At 42.8% G+C, this 15,059-nt stretch overlaps 1 protein-coding gene across 1 annotated transcript in view; it reads left to right on the top strand.

Moving 5' to 3' along the window:
• Positions 1–5,023: 5,023 nt before the first annotated feature.
• Positions 5,024–15,059, top strand: part of KIF23 (kinesin family member 23) — a 33,985-nt gene continuing 23,949 nt past the window's right edge. The window contains exons 1-4 of the mRNA XM_065871292.1: positions 5,024–5,222; positions 7,198–7,267; positions 8,348–8,476; positions 13,246–13,351. Of these exons, the coding sequence (XP_065727364.1) occupies positions 5,212–5,222; positions 7,198–7,267; positions 8,348–8,476; positions 13,246–13,351 (316 nt within the window). The 5' untranslated portion in view covers positions 5,024–5,211. The remainder of the gene's footprint in view (positions 5,223–7,197; positions 7,268–8,347; positions 8,477–13,245; positions 13,352–15,059) is intronic.

Below are 15,059 nucleotides of genomic sequence, written 5' to 3' on the forward strand. Positions count from 1 at the left end.
AAGAAAAGAAGCCTGGTGAGGGACTAGGGAGGGGTGGGGTGGGGCAGCTGAGATAGGATGGGCACTCTGATAAACTGGTATTTGAGAAGAGACTTGATGGGTGAAAAGGAGCCAACTTTGGCAGCATATGGGGGAGAGTATTTCAGGTCCAGGTAGCTGTAAGTGCAAAGGCCCTAAGGCCAGTAAGCGTTTGTCTTATTGGAAGGATAGAAATCAGGCCACTCATTCCTGAAATGTATAGCTCCAGAAGACATCGGCATGACTCAGAGAATTATGAAATTTCTCCTGAATGTTCCTCCCGGGAGATTGCCCAAGGGGTTTTCCTATGGCCCCTCGGTATTTGTATGAATTCTTCAACTCTGTAATAAATGTACTTCAGCAAATGGTTGTCACACACATTCTCTCCGTGTTAAGAAACGGGTTTCAGGGCTTCCCTGGTGGCGCAGTGGTTGAGAGTCCGCCTGCCGATGCAGGGGACACGGGTTCGTGCCCCGGTCTGGGAAGATCCCACATGCCGTGGAGCAGCTGGGCCCGTGAGCCATGGCCGCTGAGCCTGCGCGTCCGGAGCCTGTGCTCCGCAACGGGAGAGGCCACAACAGTGAGAGGCCCGCATAACGCAAAAACAAAAAACAAAAAAAAAGAAACGGGTTTCTAAAACTGGCTTACATGTTGTCTCCTCCAGAGCATGGAACCGCGAGCCTCAAAGAAAATTTAATCTAGCCTTTAAATAATGTGTGTGATGATGTAAAACGCACATGCGCAGGGCTCAGATGCACAGATGTAGAAGACTCACTGAGGGTGCTGGGGGTGGGCGTGGTCCTGGAGTTTTGAATTTTTATCAGAAGCCCCAGGTGATTTTTAATACCATAAGGGAGTTTAAGAAGCACTGATACAGTCCAACCATTCTCTCTCTCTTTTTTTTTTTTGGACATAATTTCATAGTTAGAGAAGTGTTGCTAAATAGTACAAAGAATTCCCAGGTACTTTTCACCCTTCCCCTTTTCCATATTTATATTACTCTCTAACAGTGAGATACTTGGTTCCCATTATCCACAATGTATTTACTTATTTGCTCAGTCCTGGAATGTACAGAATGTCCTTTCAGAACTACTAATCCATGTCTTCAAAAAGGCCAACTAATTAGAATTCAATATATGTTTCAAGTTTTTTTTTTTTTTATCTTGAGCCTGAGGGCATATACTTAGTCTAAATAGTCTAAATACCTTGGGTAAGTGATAGCTCCCCTTCTGTGTATGTTATTCATTTGAAGTTCTGTTCAGATCTTTTGTGGTTTTTTGTATCAGTGGAACACCCTCCCCCAAGCTTGTTGATTTTACTGATTTGTTGTTGTTGCTTGAGCATGTAAGGCATTAACATCCAATCATTCATTTTACAGATGGCCTGGGGAGAGAGTCACATGGCCTGGGGATGTGAGATTATGTTGCCAAAGCCACTGAAGCCTTGGGTGTGCTGAGTGTGTTGGATGCTCACAGGCATCCTGTCTCCAGCTTACCACCTTTCCTCAAACACTGTGGGCTTTGGTAATTTCTGGTGCTTGCTGGTTATTAGGTTCCCACAGCTGGATGTGTTTAGCTGGGAGATTGGATTAATTATGGTTTCAAATCTCTGTAGTATCAGCCCCTCTTCAGTGATTTGCATAAGATCCTCCCAGTACAGTTTCTTATAAAGTTAAACTTAGGATTACCGCAAGACCAGCAATCCCACCCAAGAGAAATGAAAACATCTATGTCTACATAGATAACTTTACGCAAATAATTATACCAGTTTCATTCATAGTCGCCAAAAAGTGGAAACAACTTCCCCTATCCCCAGCCCTTGGCAACCACTTTTCTGATTTCTTTCCTTAGATTTCTGTCTTTTCCAGAACGTCTCTTTTTTAACTCAGCTAATGCTTTTGAGAGTCTATCCATGTGTTGCATCTGTCAATAATTTTTTCCCTTTTCTTTCCTGATTAGTATTCCACTGTATGACAATCTACCCATTCACTAGGGAAGGTGATTGCGAAGGGTCAGCACAAGGAATTTTCAGTGTGATGGGAATATTATACATTTGATTATGGCAGTGGTTACAGGATGGTGTATGTTTGTCAAATATATACATGGGACAAATAAAAAGGGGGGAATTTTATTGCATGTAAATTATACCGCAATAAACCTGATCTTTTAAAAAGCCTCCCAGTTGTACTCTCTACCCCTCTTCTACCCTCACCCTGGTCTGGATCTCTAATTCTAGGGGAAAATGCAAATCTTTTACCAGCTGTGGGGAGTGCTTGACCATTTTTGAACAGAGAAAATGATATAATGAATTGGCATTAAAAATTAAGTCAGTGAGATTTAATAAGGATATAGATGAGTGAGAAAGAAGAAACTGGCCAAAAGAAAAGCTGGGGGTGGTGTATTGTAACCGAGCCCTCCATTGGGGTGTTCTGCGAAGGGATGGGCTCATTCATTTCTTCAAACATGTATGGAACATCTTCATTGCTGGGCACGGCGGGTGCAACAGCGCCATCTATTGAGGATGTGGGGATAAGCTGGTAGAGGAGACTAATAAGCAGCGATTGAAAATTGGGATGCGAGCTCCAAAGCAAATCAACAGGTGCAGTGACTGGAGGAGTGCAGCGCACTGTGGATAGAGAACAGGGGTCCAGCATCCAGAGCAGGGTCGTTGGCAGAAGATCTGCTGAGAACTGAGGGTAAGGAGGCATTGTCAGAGGAAGGGAGGGAGGAGAGCTTAACAGCAGAGGGAATGGTGTGTGAGCCCAGTGTGTTCAGGGCACTGAAGGTCATCGTGGCTGGAGGGATGCAAGGGGAAATGATAGGTGATGAGCTTGGAGAGGAAGAGCCTCAGGGCCCGTTGAGGGTCTCCAGCAATGGGAACTACTGTAGTATTACAAGCAGGGGAATGATATGATCAGATCTGTGATTTAGTGGTGAGCTGGTTGCAAAATGGAACCAGGATTGGAAGATGGCAGCAGGGAAGCCTGTTAGGATACTGTTGCAGTCATCCAGACAAGAGATGGTAGTGAAAAAAAAAAAAAAAAAAAAAGAGATGGTAGTGGCCGAGGAGACAGGAGGGGTTTGAAAGTTATTTAGTTGGTAGAATTGTCAAGATTTGGTGACCGAACGTTGGAACAGAAAGAGAGGCAGAATGCAAAGATGGTACCTTGTGGTGGGTGGATAGATGGTGATGCCATCCACTGAGGGAGAACAGGTTCAGGGGAAGAGATCAGGATGTGTTAGGTGTGAGGTGCCTGTGTGGCACCCAGGTGGAGAATTCAGTAGGCTGTTGGACATACGATTCTGGAGCTCAGAAGAGCAAATGTGAGGTCATAGGAATGGCTGGGAGTGCCTGCAGAGAGGGCACAGCTAGTGACCACCAGGTGAAAACCCTAAGCCACAGTATTTAAGGGAGAAAAAAGAACTCACAAATGAGGCTGAGAAAGAGGGGTTAGAAAGCTAGGAGGTAAAACAAAGGCACAGGAAGAGAGGAATGGGAAATATTTTTAGTGTGTTAAGAGGTCAAGTAAGATAAGGGTGGGGAAGGATCAAATAGATTTAGCATCAATGAGGTGGTGTTCTTGGTGAGAAGAGTTCCAGTGGAAAGACTGAGGCCAAAGCCAGGCTGCAGTGTAATTAAGAGGTAAGTGGCCAGCAGCCCAGCCCAATTCCTAAATAATACAGACCTCTCATTTGACAACAAATAAAGTTCTAATGGTTCAAAGACTTAAACATAAAAAACAAAGCAATAAAAGCACTAGGAAAAATAAAAGATTAAAAAAATTTATCTTAGAGTGGGGAGGACTTTTTTCTAGTATGGCACAAAACAGAAGCCCCAAAAGAAAAGGCTGATAAATTTGGCTACCTTAAATTTTTTCTTAAGCTGTCACAAAACAACATAAACTAATTAAAATAAAAACCAAGTTATGAACTATACAAATCTTTGAACTCAGATTTTGGATGAGGACCAATTTTCTTAATATGTGAAGAGCTTTACAAATCAATAAGAAAAACCCAATAGAAGAAGGCAAAGGCTATGAACATAGTTCTCAAAGAAGGAAACACAAATGGCTATTGAACATAGGCACAGACACCCAACCTCATTCATCATAAGAGAAATTTAAATTGGTGACTTTTTTTCATCTATTAGATCAACAGTCACAGAAAAGTTTGGTAACACTTTGCTATCTGAGAATTGTGGAGAAACAGGTGGTCTCATACATGGCTGGTGGGATTGTGCCTTTGGACAACCTTTGTGGAGGACAATTTGGCAATACCTGTGAAATATTACATACACATATACTCTTTAACACAGCCATTCTGTGTAAAATGATGAATTTCCAAGTTTATTCATTGTATGTTTGTAACAGCAGAGATTGGAACCATCTTTATGTGGAACATTATGGGCCGAGGATATTAATTATGTGTATCCTTACTGGTGTCTGGTCCTATAGGAAGTTGAGGAGATGGGACTACAGTTCCATGAGAGCACAGATGTAGATGTGTATTTGATAGTCATTGGTTTAGGCGCAAAGGTCGAAGTGAGATAGAATCAGTTCATCTTAGAAAAGACTGGTTCTGGAAAGAGCTGGAGGTTTTAGAGAGGGAGATCCCAGGAAGGTTGAGGAAGAGATAGAAAGGAAGCCAAGGTGTTGTGATGCTCTGGAAGCCAGAGAGGGAGTCTGAGACTGCGCAGGTACAGCCCAAGGAAAGGACACACCTGGGCCGGAACGACACTGCTGACTCATGAATCAACCCTGGATTTGCCCTTCCATTGGACTTCTTGTGCTGTGGGAGAAGAAACTCTCAGTGTTCTCCTCATAAAATTCAAGGGGTTGTATTTTCTAATATTTGAGCTCCGCTTCCCCCTCCAGCCCTGAAGCCCAGACACGCAGACAGCCCTTGACCTTTCTGCGTCGGTCGCCTAGGAGACGAGCGCCTCTCCGGGAGACGCAGGCGCTTCCTGAGGCCACGCCCCTTTCCCGCAGGCGGGCACTGATTGGCCCGTTTGAAATGCGCCGGGCGCGAGCTCACCTGGTCCCGGAGCTGCTTCTCTAGGCTTTTCTGAGCGCCACGCCTGAGCTGCCGAGCCCCGGTGCCCGCGGCCGGTTCCTGCGGCCCGCCGTCCTCGCCAGCCCGCCCGACCGAGTCCGGCGTCCCGCTCGCACGTCTGGGCAGCGCGGAGCCTGCTGCCATGAAGCCAGCGTGAGTACCGGGCCGCAGAGCCGGGGCCGGCGTCTCATGCCGCCGCAGCAGGCCCCGGGACACGCCGTCGGTACCGAGCCCCGCGTCTCCCGGGCCGCAGCCCCCGAAGTGGGAGGGAGCCCCCATCACTACCGCCCAGGGGGAGCCCGGGCGCGGAGACCCCGTCCGCGTCGACCCCGTCCGGCTCCCCGCCGCCCTCGCTTCACTCGGCCAGGAAATGTCGGCCCCAAGTTGGGAGGAGGGGGAAGTTTGGGCGGCAACCCCAGTTCGGGTTAGCCAGGTCGCCCTCCACCTGGTTCCGGGACCGCCGCCTCTACCCTTTCTTAAGTTTCCCTTTCCATCCCCTGCCGCCCGCACCCACGGGTTGCATTTTGCGGAGTTAGTGCGGGCCGGGGGTCGTCTCATGGGTGCGCCGAGTGTTGTGTCCTGGGGTTGGGGTTGGGTAGGTGGTCTCAGCCCCCGGAGAGCCCCGGCGTCCGAGCGCACTGCGTGATTTTCTTAGCCTAGCGCGGTAGCCTGAGGGCCGCGACCACCCCCGGGTGAAGGCCAGTTATTTTGCTCTGTTCTTGGGTCTCAGACAGCCCCGCCGCCGACACAAAAGCCCACGCCCGCATTCCTCACGGAGTCGGTGACGTTTGCAGCTCAGCCTAATTCCTTGACTGCTGCTGGGTAAAGAAATACTTGTGCAAAGAAGAGGGCTGCCTTTATAATTAGCACCATCACGTAGCTAGTCGTTTGCAAAGGCAACTTGTTTTCTTAAGAGGCTAAAGTCGAGATCGTTGGGGAAAAATGTTGAGTTTAAGTAAGCCTACCGTAATATTTTGCACTTAAAACACGACTTTGCTTGTTTCATCTGGGAAGGGGTTGAAGAAGTATTTTAATAACCTAAAATCCAAGCCAGTAATTTCACTTAGTGTTAAATGTTTTTCTAGTCTATAGATAAATGGGGGAAAGGGGAGAGTGGCATGCTAGAGAAATGGTGAATAAAGCAAAATATCTTTTTCTACTGTCCCTACTTAAGAGAGCACGAAATTGCAGTTTGGGGACCACATTTTGTTTGAGGACAAAGGGTGATAGTTTTGAGAATTCAGTAATCCCTTGTTGCTTGAAAGTAAAGACAAATCTTGATGAAAGAATGGATTCCTCCATCTGCATTTTTATAATTTATTGAAGTTAATCACTTGTCTGCCTTGGCAGTGGGCTGTTGGCATGGCGTGTGTGCTTATGTACCTACGTAAATGACTTTCGAGATAAGTGTGGTCAACTATCTGTAGATTTTTCAAATTTGTAGTGTCTGTAAAATTGTTGCTCAAGAGAATAAGCTATTTTACATACAGAACTATAAATAGATACTAAAAAACAGAACTCAACTAGGTAAATTGTAAAGACCTTACCGGCTTTTTTCAATGATTCATGAATCAGGCAGCATCCTATCTGGCACGCACAAAGGTGCTCCTAAGAGCTGTACAAAATGGAAGTTTTTTTTATAGGCAGAGGGGGATGGAACAAGGGAATTATACTAGCAATGAGTGGATTGTCTGTGGCAAGGTGAACATCATTTAGTGGATGGCAAGGGTCTATCAGGCAGATTACCTCACTAGCGCTGACCAGGTGATTCCATATTGACTGGTTTAATATTCTACTCCTGGGAGAGGTTGGAACTGTAAGTTAGGTATGAAGAGTCAGTTTGGTGATGTGGGGCTTAGCACAAGTGACCCCATTTTGGGCCTGTTATCTCTATTTTTTAGTAGCAAAAATGTCTCCTAAGCCAAATTTTAATTACTTTTGAGTTATCCATGCCACAAACACTCTTCTACTAAGGAAATTTATTCTTATTCATGTTATTTGGGATATAGTGTTGTGGAACTGCTAAAGGATAATTTTATAAACCCTAGGAAGGTCATCTCTGTATGAATTACAGGTGAAGCTTTTATATATTAGTGTTGAACTGAAATGTTTTTGTATCTGTGACCAGGAGAACTAAGACACCCAGGAAACCACCGGTGAAAAAAGGATCCCAAACGAGTCTTAAAGACCCCGTTGGGGTAAGGTCTCCCTGTGAATTTGTGTGTGTCTTCTTTCTTCAGTCCTTTTGTGTCTTATGATTGGAAGGGATGGAGACGTGGAAGTGGAGTCAAAGAACATTTAGCTGAAAGGATGATACTAAATGACTTAGGCTGGTTCCAGCTTTGAAACTTTGTTTCTATGTAGGATACATTAGCCCAGTAAAATGAAGTGTTTGGTTTTCAGTTGCAGACTTCCTATAACTAATTATATTTGAAAAGTTAGATAATGAAAAAATATTCTTCAACTATCTTGGAGAATTCTTCATGCAGGCTTGGGAACTTGCTTTTAAAAGCAAATGGCAAATAAAAGAAAGGTGGTTTGCTCTGGGGTTTTTAAATCTTCCCTTCATCGGCACTGGAATGTATCTCTTGATTTGAGTTGTGGGAACCAGATGCTTTGCATATAGTGCTGAACAGATTTTCCCCAACCCTATCACTGATTAAGAAGACCATATTTCGGGCTTCCCTGGTGGCACAGTGGTTAAGAATCCGCCTGCCAATGCAGGGGACACGGGTTCGAGCCCCGGTCTGGGAAGATCCCACGTGATGCGGAGCAACTAAGCCCGTGCGGCACAACTACCGAAGCCTGCGCACGTAGAGCCCGTGCTCGGCAACAAGAGAAGCCACTGCAGTGAGAAGCCCGTGCACCACAACGAAGAGTAGCCCCCGCTGGCTGCAACTAGAGAAAGCCCGCGCGCAGCCAAAAATTAAATAAATAAGATTAAATTTAAAAAAAAGAAGACCATATTTCAGATCGCGCACCTTAGTGTATGAAGTGTTAAGCTGGCAAGTTTTAATTGACATCCAATTCCAGACAATCCTAACAGCTTTTCAAATAATTCTCATTGTTTTGATATCATGTGCATTTAAAATTCATATCTAAAATATCTGTTTGCATTTGACAATTAGCAAATTGGGAAGCAGGGTAGCAGATCTTGGCTTTCACAGCTCTAAGTATATATACTTAAGTTTAGAGAACAAATGTTTGAATGAATGAATGAATGAAAAGTCAGGTAAAAAGTCAACCATTGTTCTTTAAGCACCTTCGTGTATTTTCAGGTGTACTGCAGGGTGCGCCCACTGAGCCTCCCAGAGCAGGAGTGTTGCATAGAGGTGATCAGTAACACGACAGTTCAGCTTCATCCTCCTGAGGGTTACAGGCTCAACCGAAATGGAGACTATAAGGAGGTAATTCCTATTGGAAGCAGCTGTTTTTAATTGATAGGTTCTTTCCTAAATGACTTTTCCATGTTTTCCATTTAACAACATTCATGTGTTTCCACTTTATTGAAAGACTTATTTACTTCACTCTAACCACCATATCAAAAGTGTCTTTGGGGCTTCCCTGGTGGCGCAGTGGTTGAGAGTCCGCCTGCCGATGCAGGGGATACGGGTTCGTGCCCTGATCCGGGAAGATCCCACATGCCACTGAGGGGTTGGGCCCATGATCCATGGCCGCTGAGCCTGCGCGTCCGGAGCCTGTGCTCCGCAACGAGAGAGGCCACAACAGTGAGAGGCCCGCGTACCGCAAAAAAAAAAAAAAAAAAAAGTGTCTTTAATTTCTGGGCTGTACAGACACACCTTTGGTATACTGGAGTTAGAAGATTGCTTTTAGATGATTAATTTCTTGTATTGGATGATTATAGCTTTTTAGAGCATATATTAGGAATAGTTTAATGTGGAATGATACCTGATTGTGCTAGGCAGTTACATGTATATATATAGTTACATGTGTGGGATTGAAATAACATTTAATAGGCATTGTATACTTGATGGTTTTTGTTTTTGTTTTTTTTTGCGGTACACGGGCCTCTCACTGTTGTGCCCTCTCCCGTTGCGGAGCACAGGCTCCGGACGTGCAGGCTCAGCGGCATGGCTCCCGGACCCAGCCACTCCGTGGCATGTGGGATCTTCCCGGACCGGGGCACGAACCCGCGTCCCCTGCCTTGGCAGGCGGACTCTCAACCACTGCGCCACCAGGGAAGCCCCGGCATTGTATACTTGTATTGCTCTCTTATGAAGTGTTTTTATTTTTAGTAAAATGTTAAACAAAGAGAGTTCAGTTCAGTTCGACAAACGTGTGCTAAGCTGGAGCATAGAAGGAGACTTTAAAAACTAAGACACGGTCCTTGCCTTTATGGAGCTTACAACTTAGCTGGGAGCATAGATGCTAAGCAAGTGACCCTCATTGGTAAGACAGAGGTGTGTTTAAAGAAATGGACTCTGGGAATGCAGAAAAAAGTATTAATTCAGGGTGTCATCTCTTCTTTCAAGCTGCCTTCACTCCTTCGTGTACGCTACTCGAGGGAGATTGCTAGTCAAAAGCCCACCAGTGGCCTCTCTGCTGCTAGATGTGATGGACACCTCTTTGTCTTCATTATGATCTGTTTCTCAGCAGCACTGTCCTGTCTTCCGCTCCAATTCTCCACGTTCTGTCTTTCACTGGCCACTGTCTGCAGGCTTCGCCTCCTTTTCCAACCTCTAAATACCAGGTTGGGCTATACCCAGGGCTCTCTTCCCTATCTATACTTTTCCATGGCTTTACATGTTGATGATATGGTAAAATTCCAAAAAAATTTTGGAATTTTTATTTCCAGACTAAATCTTTTCTCTCTCAACTTGAACGTCCACTGCTTGGATGTCACACAGGCATGTCCAAAAGAACTCTTGAGTTTTTTCCCCTCTAGATCACTTCCTCCCTTGTTTTTTCTTGTCAATAAATAGCACCTCCACCATCTATTTGCTCAAACCAGACACCCTGTCCCTACCTTTCTCTTGTCCCCCCTCATATCCCATTCATTAGTAGATCCTTTCAGTTCTGCTCCAGTGTGTATCTGGAAACTGTCCTTTCAGTTCTATCTCCACTGCCACTACCCTCGTCTGAGGCCTGTTATTAATTAACGGAGACAAGTGCTTCTCAAACTGTGGTGAAGAAGCAGCTTTTTTCAGTGCATGGTGACTGATACTTTTGTGCAGCTTTGCCACAAGAAACTGTTAGACAACTGTTAGGCAAAGTTAGCAGAGGACTGGTTTATAATCTGTTCAGAGATAAGCCCCACTGATCACATGCTGGGATGTTGCAGCTGTGTGAAATGGCTACAGAGGTTCTAAGCATTTACCCTCCACCTCTGTAATTACCTCCCCCTGGACTGGAGACAGACAGCTCTCAGAGGGGCATTGGCCTGCCTGCTGACCACACTTTGAGTAACATTAACAAGACTATACTGAAGCCAGCTGGACCACCTGCTTCCACTCTGAATCTTCTCTAATCCATTGCCACAGAGCAGCCAGTCATCTTTTAAAGCAGAAATCAGACCTCACATTTTCCTTTTTCTTTTTTTAACTGAAGTACCATTAATTTACAATGCTGTATTAGCTTCTGGTATACAGCAAAGTGACTCAGTTATACATATATGTATATATTCTTTTTCATATTCCTTTCCATTATGGTTTACTACAAGATATTGAATACACTTGCCTGTATTATACAGGAGGATGTTGTTTATCTATTTTATGTATAGCAGTTTGTATCTGCTAATCCCAGTCCTAATTTATGCCCCCCCTTCCGGTCACCATTTTCCTGTTTAAAACCTTCTAAGGAATAAAGTTTTTAAATGGGCACAATCCTGCTTAATCTTCCTATCTCTCTCCGCCTCACCTCTTAGTACTCATACAATCCTAAATTGCTTCGATAAGCCAGAATCTTGCCTCAGGGCTTTTCCCTTAGCTCTTAGCGGGATGGCTTCTTATCCTTAGGTTTTAGCTTAAATCACTTCCTCCGAGAGTGTGTCCAGATTACCCCCATAAGCAGTGGCACCCCTCCCACTTCTCTCGCGGCCTGTACTCTCTATACTTCCTTGACAGCACTTACCCCAACCTATAGATTTATTTACTTGTTTATTGTCTCTCCCCTGATGTAATACACACGTCTAGGGGATATGTACCGTATCTGTCCTGTTTGCCAAACACTCAGTAGATACGGATTAAGCATGAGGGAATGGTCTGGGAAGGCTTCATGGAGGAGTAGGCCTTTGAGAATGTAAAATAGTTGAGAACTGACTTATTGAATTTTACTTCTTTATTAGAGTTAATTTCATGTATGTGTAAATAGTACTAAAAGTTTGGTGGGGATTAAAAGTTCTCAGTGCTTTTTGACAGAAGGCAACACTGGATAATGGAAGAAGTGTTGGAATGGAAATGGCTTTGACACTAATTAGCTTCATGAGCTTGGGCAAGTTCCTTCTTGCCTCAGTTTTCTTCACCTGGAAGAGGGTGGGGATTGTTCATGAGGACTGGGAGGTCATTGACCTGTCAGCACTAACCTGTATGTATCTTTTCAGTTCTAAGATTCTTTGTTCTTTCTGTGAACTCTAAAGCTGTTTTGTAGGATTGGAATAAAAACTTCTACAAAGGTGAGAGTTAGCTTAGCTGAAGTAGGTGTGTGATCTTTAACAAGTTATAAAATGAGCCATAATAACTGATAGTACCTACCTCAGAGGTTGTAAAAATGCTTCACTAATATGCTAAGGCAGCGCTTGGGACACGGTTAGTGTTAAGTGCAAGTTGCTGTTAATAATGATGATGATGTATTTGAGTCCTAATCTATACGTGTCTCCTTTTGGGGGACAAAACTGCTAATTTTAAAAACATAAGGGTCATGATACTGATATGTGAGCAGGTTGAATTTAAGATAAAATGTTGTAAAACAGGGAAAAGGGGCCATGTGACAAAGACTATAATCCATAGTAAATTCTAGTGAATACTCATGCACCAAATAACAGCATTGACATTCATGGAGCAAAAATTGCAAGAAATTCAGGAAGCCTACAGGAACAATTGCAATGTCTACAAACTAATAAAGCTAGAAAGTAACAAAAATAGAAAGAATAGAACTCCAGTCCCTGGATAATTAGGGCATTTTAATTTACCTTGAAATATATACCCTAGTCCCCAATCTTACTTTCCAAGTAGGAGTTTGGTAATATTTCTGATAATATAGATATGCTTTATAATAAGTCATATTTTGAAAGATTTGATAATTGAAGTATTATTTCTTTTTTAAAGGTCACAGTTTATTTAAAATTTATTTCATAGAAAAACTCAGATGAGGGACTTCTCTGGTGATCCAGTGGTTGAGACTCCATGCTTCCACTCCAATGCACCTGGGTTATATCCCTGGTCAGGGAACTAGTATCCTGCATGCCTTGTGGCACAGCCAAGAATAAACAAACAAACAAACAAAACTCAGATGAGATTATATTGACTGTTGTTTGCTAGTTTAAAAAAAGCAGTACAGGGCTTCCCTGGTGGCGCAGTGGTTGAGAGTCCGCCTGCCGATGCAGGGGACACGGGATCGTGCTCCAGTCCGGGAGGATCCCACATGCTTGCGTAGCGGCTGGGCCTGTGAGCCATGGCCGCTGAGCCTGCGCATCCGGAGCCTGTGCTCCGCAACGGGAGAGGCCACAACAGTGAGAGGCCCACGTACCACAAAAAAAAAAAAAAAAAAAGGCAGTACATCAAAACTCTTGGTTTTATACTGCTATGCCATTTTAAATGACACCTTTGTAAAGAAAAATAGATAGCAGTAAAATAGTATATGAAGTAATGCTTGAGGATTTTCACAAGTCTATGACTGAATCGTTGTAATACCTTTTGAACTCCTTTGTCACTTAATTAAAGCAAAATCAGCCTTAGTCTATGAGGCATTAGTAGACAAGACTTTTCTGCAGTCTCTTCAGTAGTTATAACTAAATATTTACCAGTTTATAATTGGTATAATTTAAGTATGTCATGAATTTTTTAAAGATTCCAAGTTTAAAGACTATTGGTATTTTTTTTTCATGTCCAGATCTAATTGTTCATAAGGAAACATCTGAATATGTTTAAACAGATATATTTCTAGCCTAGCTATAGTGGAATTCCGTTTATGTGTTTTTTTATTTTTTTCTTCTCCACAGACTCAGTATTCATTTAAACAAGTATTTGGCACTCATACCACCCAAAAGGAGCTCTTTGATGTTGTGGCTAATCCCTTGGTAGATGACCTCATTCACGGCAAAAATGGTATGATTCTTGGAGTTTTGTTGAATTTTTCTTTTTCTCCCTCTCTGATAAAACTTTTTTGATGCTTAGATACTTGGTTTATGTTCAGCCTTGAACCCATTTAATTTGCCAGAGTAGTGTTAAACCTGCTTTTTTGAGCAGTTATTTTAATTTTTTAATTTGCTTATTTTTTCAAATTTAATTTTTATTTTGCATTGGAGTATAGTTGATTTACAGTGTTGTGTTAGTTTCAGGTGTACAGCTAAGTGACTCAGTTATACATATATCCATTCTTTTTCAGATTCTTTTCCCATATAGGTTATTACAGAATATTGAGTAGATTTCCCTGTGCTATACAGTAGGTCCTTGTTGATTATCTATTTTAAATATAGTAGCGTGTATATGTCAGTCCCAAACTCCCAATTTATCCCTCCCCTTTGGTAACCATAATTTGTTTTAGTCTGTGAGTCTATTTTGTAAATAGGTTCATTTGTATCATTTTTTAAGTTTTTACATTCTGCATATAAGCAATATCATATGATACTTGTCTTTTTCTGTCTGACTTATTTCACTTAGTATGATAATCTCCAGGTCCATCCATGTTACTGCAAATGGCATTATTTCATTCTTTTTAATGGCTGAGTAATATTCCATTTTATATATGTACCACATCTTCTTTATCCATTCACCTGTCGATGGACATTGAGGTTGCTTCCATGTCTTGGCTATTACAAACAGTGCTGCAATGAACATTGGGGTGCATGTATCCTTTTGAACCATGGTATTCTCTGGATATATGTCCAGGCCTGGGATTGCTGCATCCTATGGTAGCTCTATTTTTAGTTTTTTAAGGAACCTCCATACTGTTCTCCATAGTGGCTATACCAATTTACATTGCCACCAGCAGGGTAGGAGGGTTCCCTTTTCTCCACAGCCTCTCCAGCATTTGTTATTTGTAGACTTTTTGATGATGGCCATTCTGACTTGTGTGAGGCGATATCTCATTGTAGTTTTGATTTGCATTTCTCTAATACAAAGCAATGTTGACCATCTTTTCATGTGCCTCTTGGCCATCTGTATGTCTTCCTTGGAGAAATGTCTGTTTAGGTCTTCTGCCCATTTTTTTATTGGGTTTTTGTGTGTGTGTGTGATGCTGCATGAGCTGTTTGTATATTTTGGAAATGAATCCCTTGTCGGTCGCATCATTTGCAAATAAATATTTTCTGCCATTCTGTGGGTTGTCTTTTCATTTTGAATATGGTTTCCTTTTCTGTGCAAAAGCTTTACAGTATAATTAGGTCCCATTTGTTTACTTTTGTTTTGGTTTTTATTACTGTAGGAGGTGGATCCGAAAAGATCTTGCTGTGATTTACGTCAAAGAGTGTGCTAGGAGTTTTATAGTATCAGGTCTTACATTTAGATCTCTAATAATCCATTTTGAGTTTATTTTTGTGTATGGTGTTAGAGACTGTTCTAATTTCATTATTTTACATGCAGCTGTCCAGTTTTCCCAGCACCACTTATTGAAGAGACTGTCATTTCTCCATTATATATTCTTGCCTCCTTTGTCCTAAATTAATTGACCATAGGTGCATGGGTTTATTTCTGAGCTTTCTATCCTTTTCCATTGATCTATATTTCTGTTTTTGTGCCAGTACCATACTGTTTTGATTTCTGTAGTTTAGTATAGTCTGAAGTCAGGGAGCCTGATTCCTCCAGCTCCATTTTT

Source organism: Phocoena phocoena, chromosome 2 (assembly GCF_963924675.1).
Source record: "Phocoena phocoena chromosome 2, mPhoPho1.1, whole genome shotgun sequence".
NCBI lineage: Eukaryota > Metazoa > Chordata > Mammalia > Artiodactyla > Phocoenidae > Phocoena > Phocoena phocoena.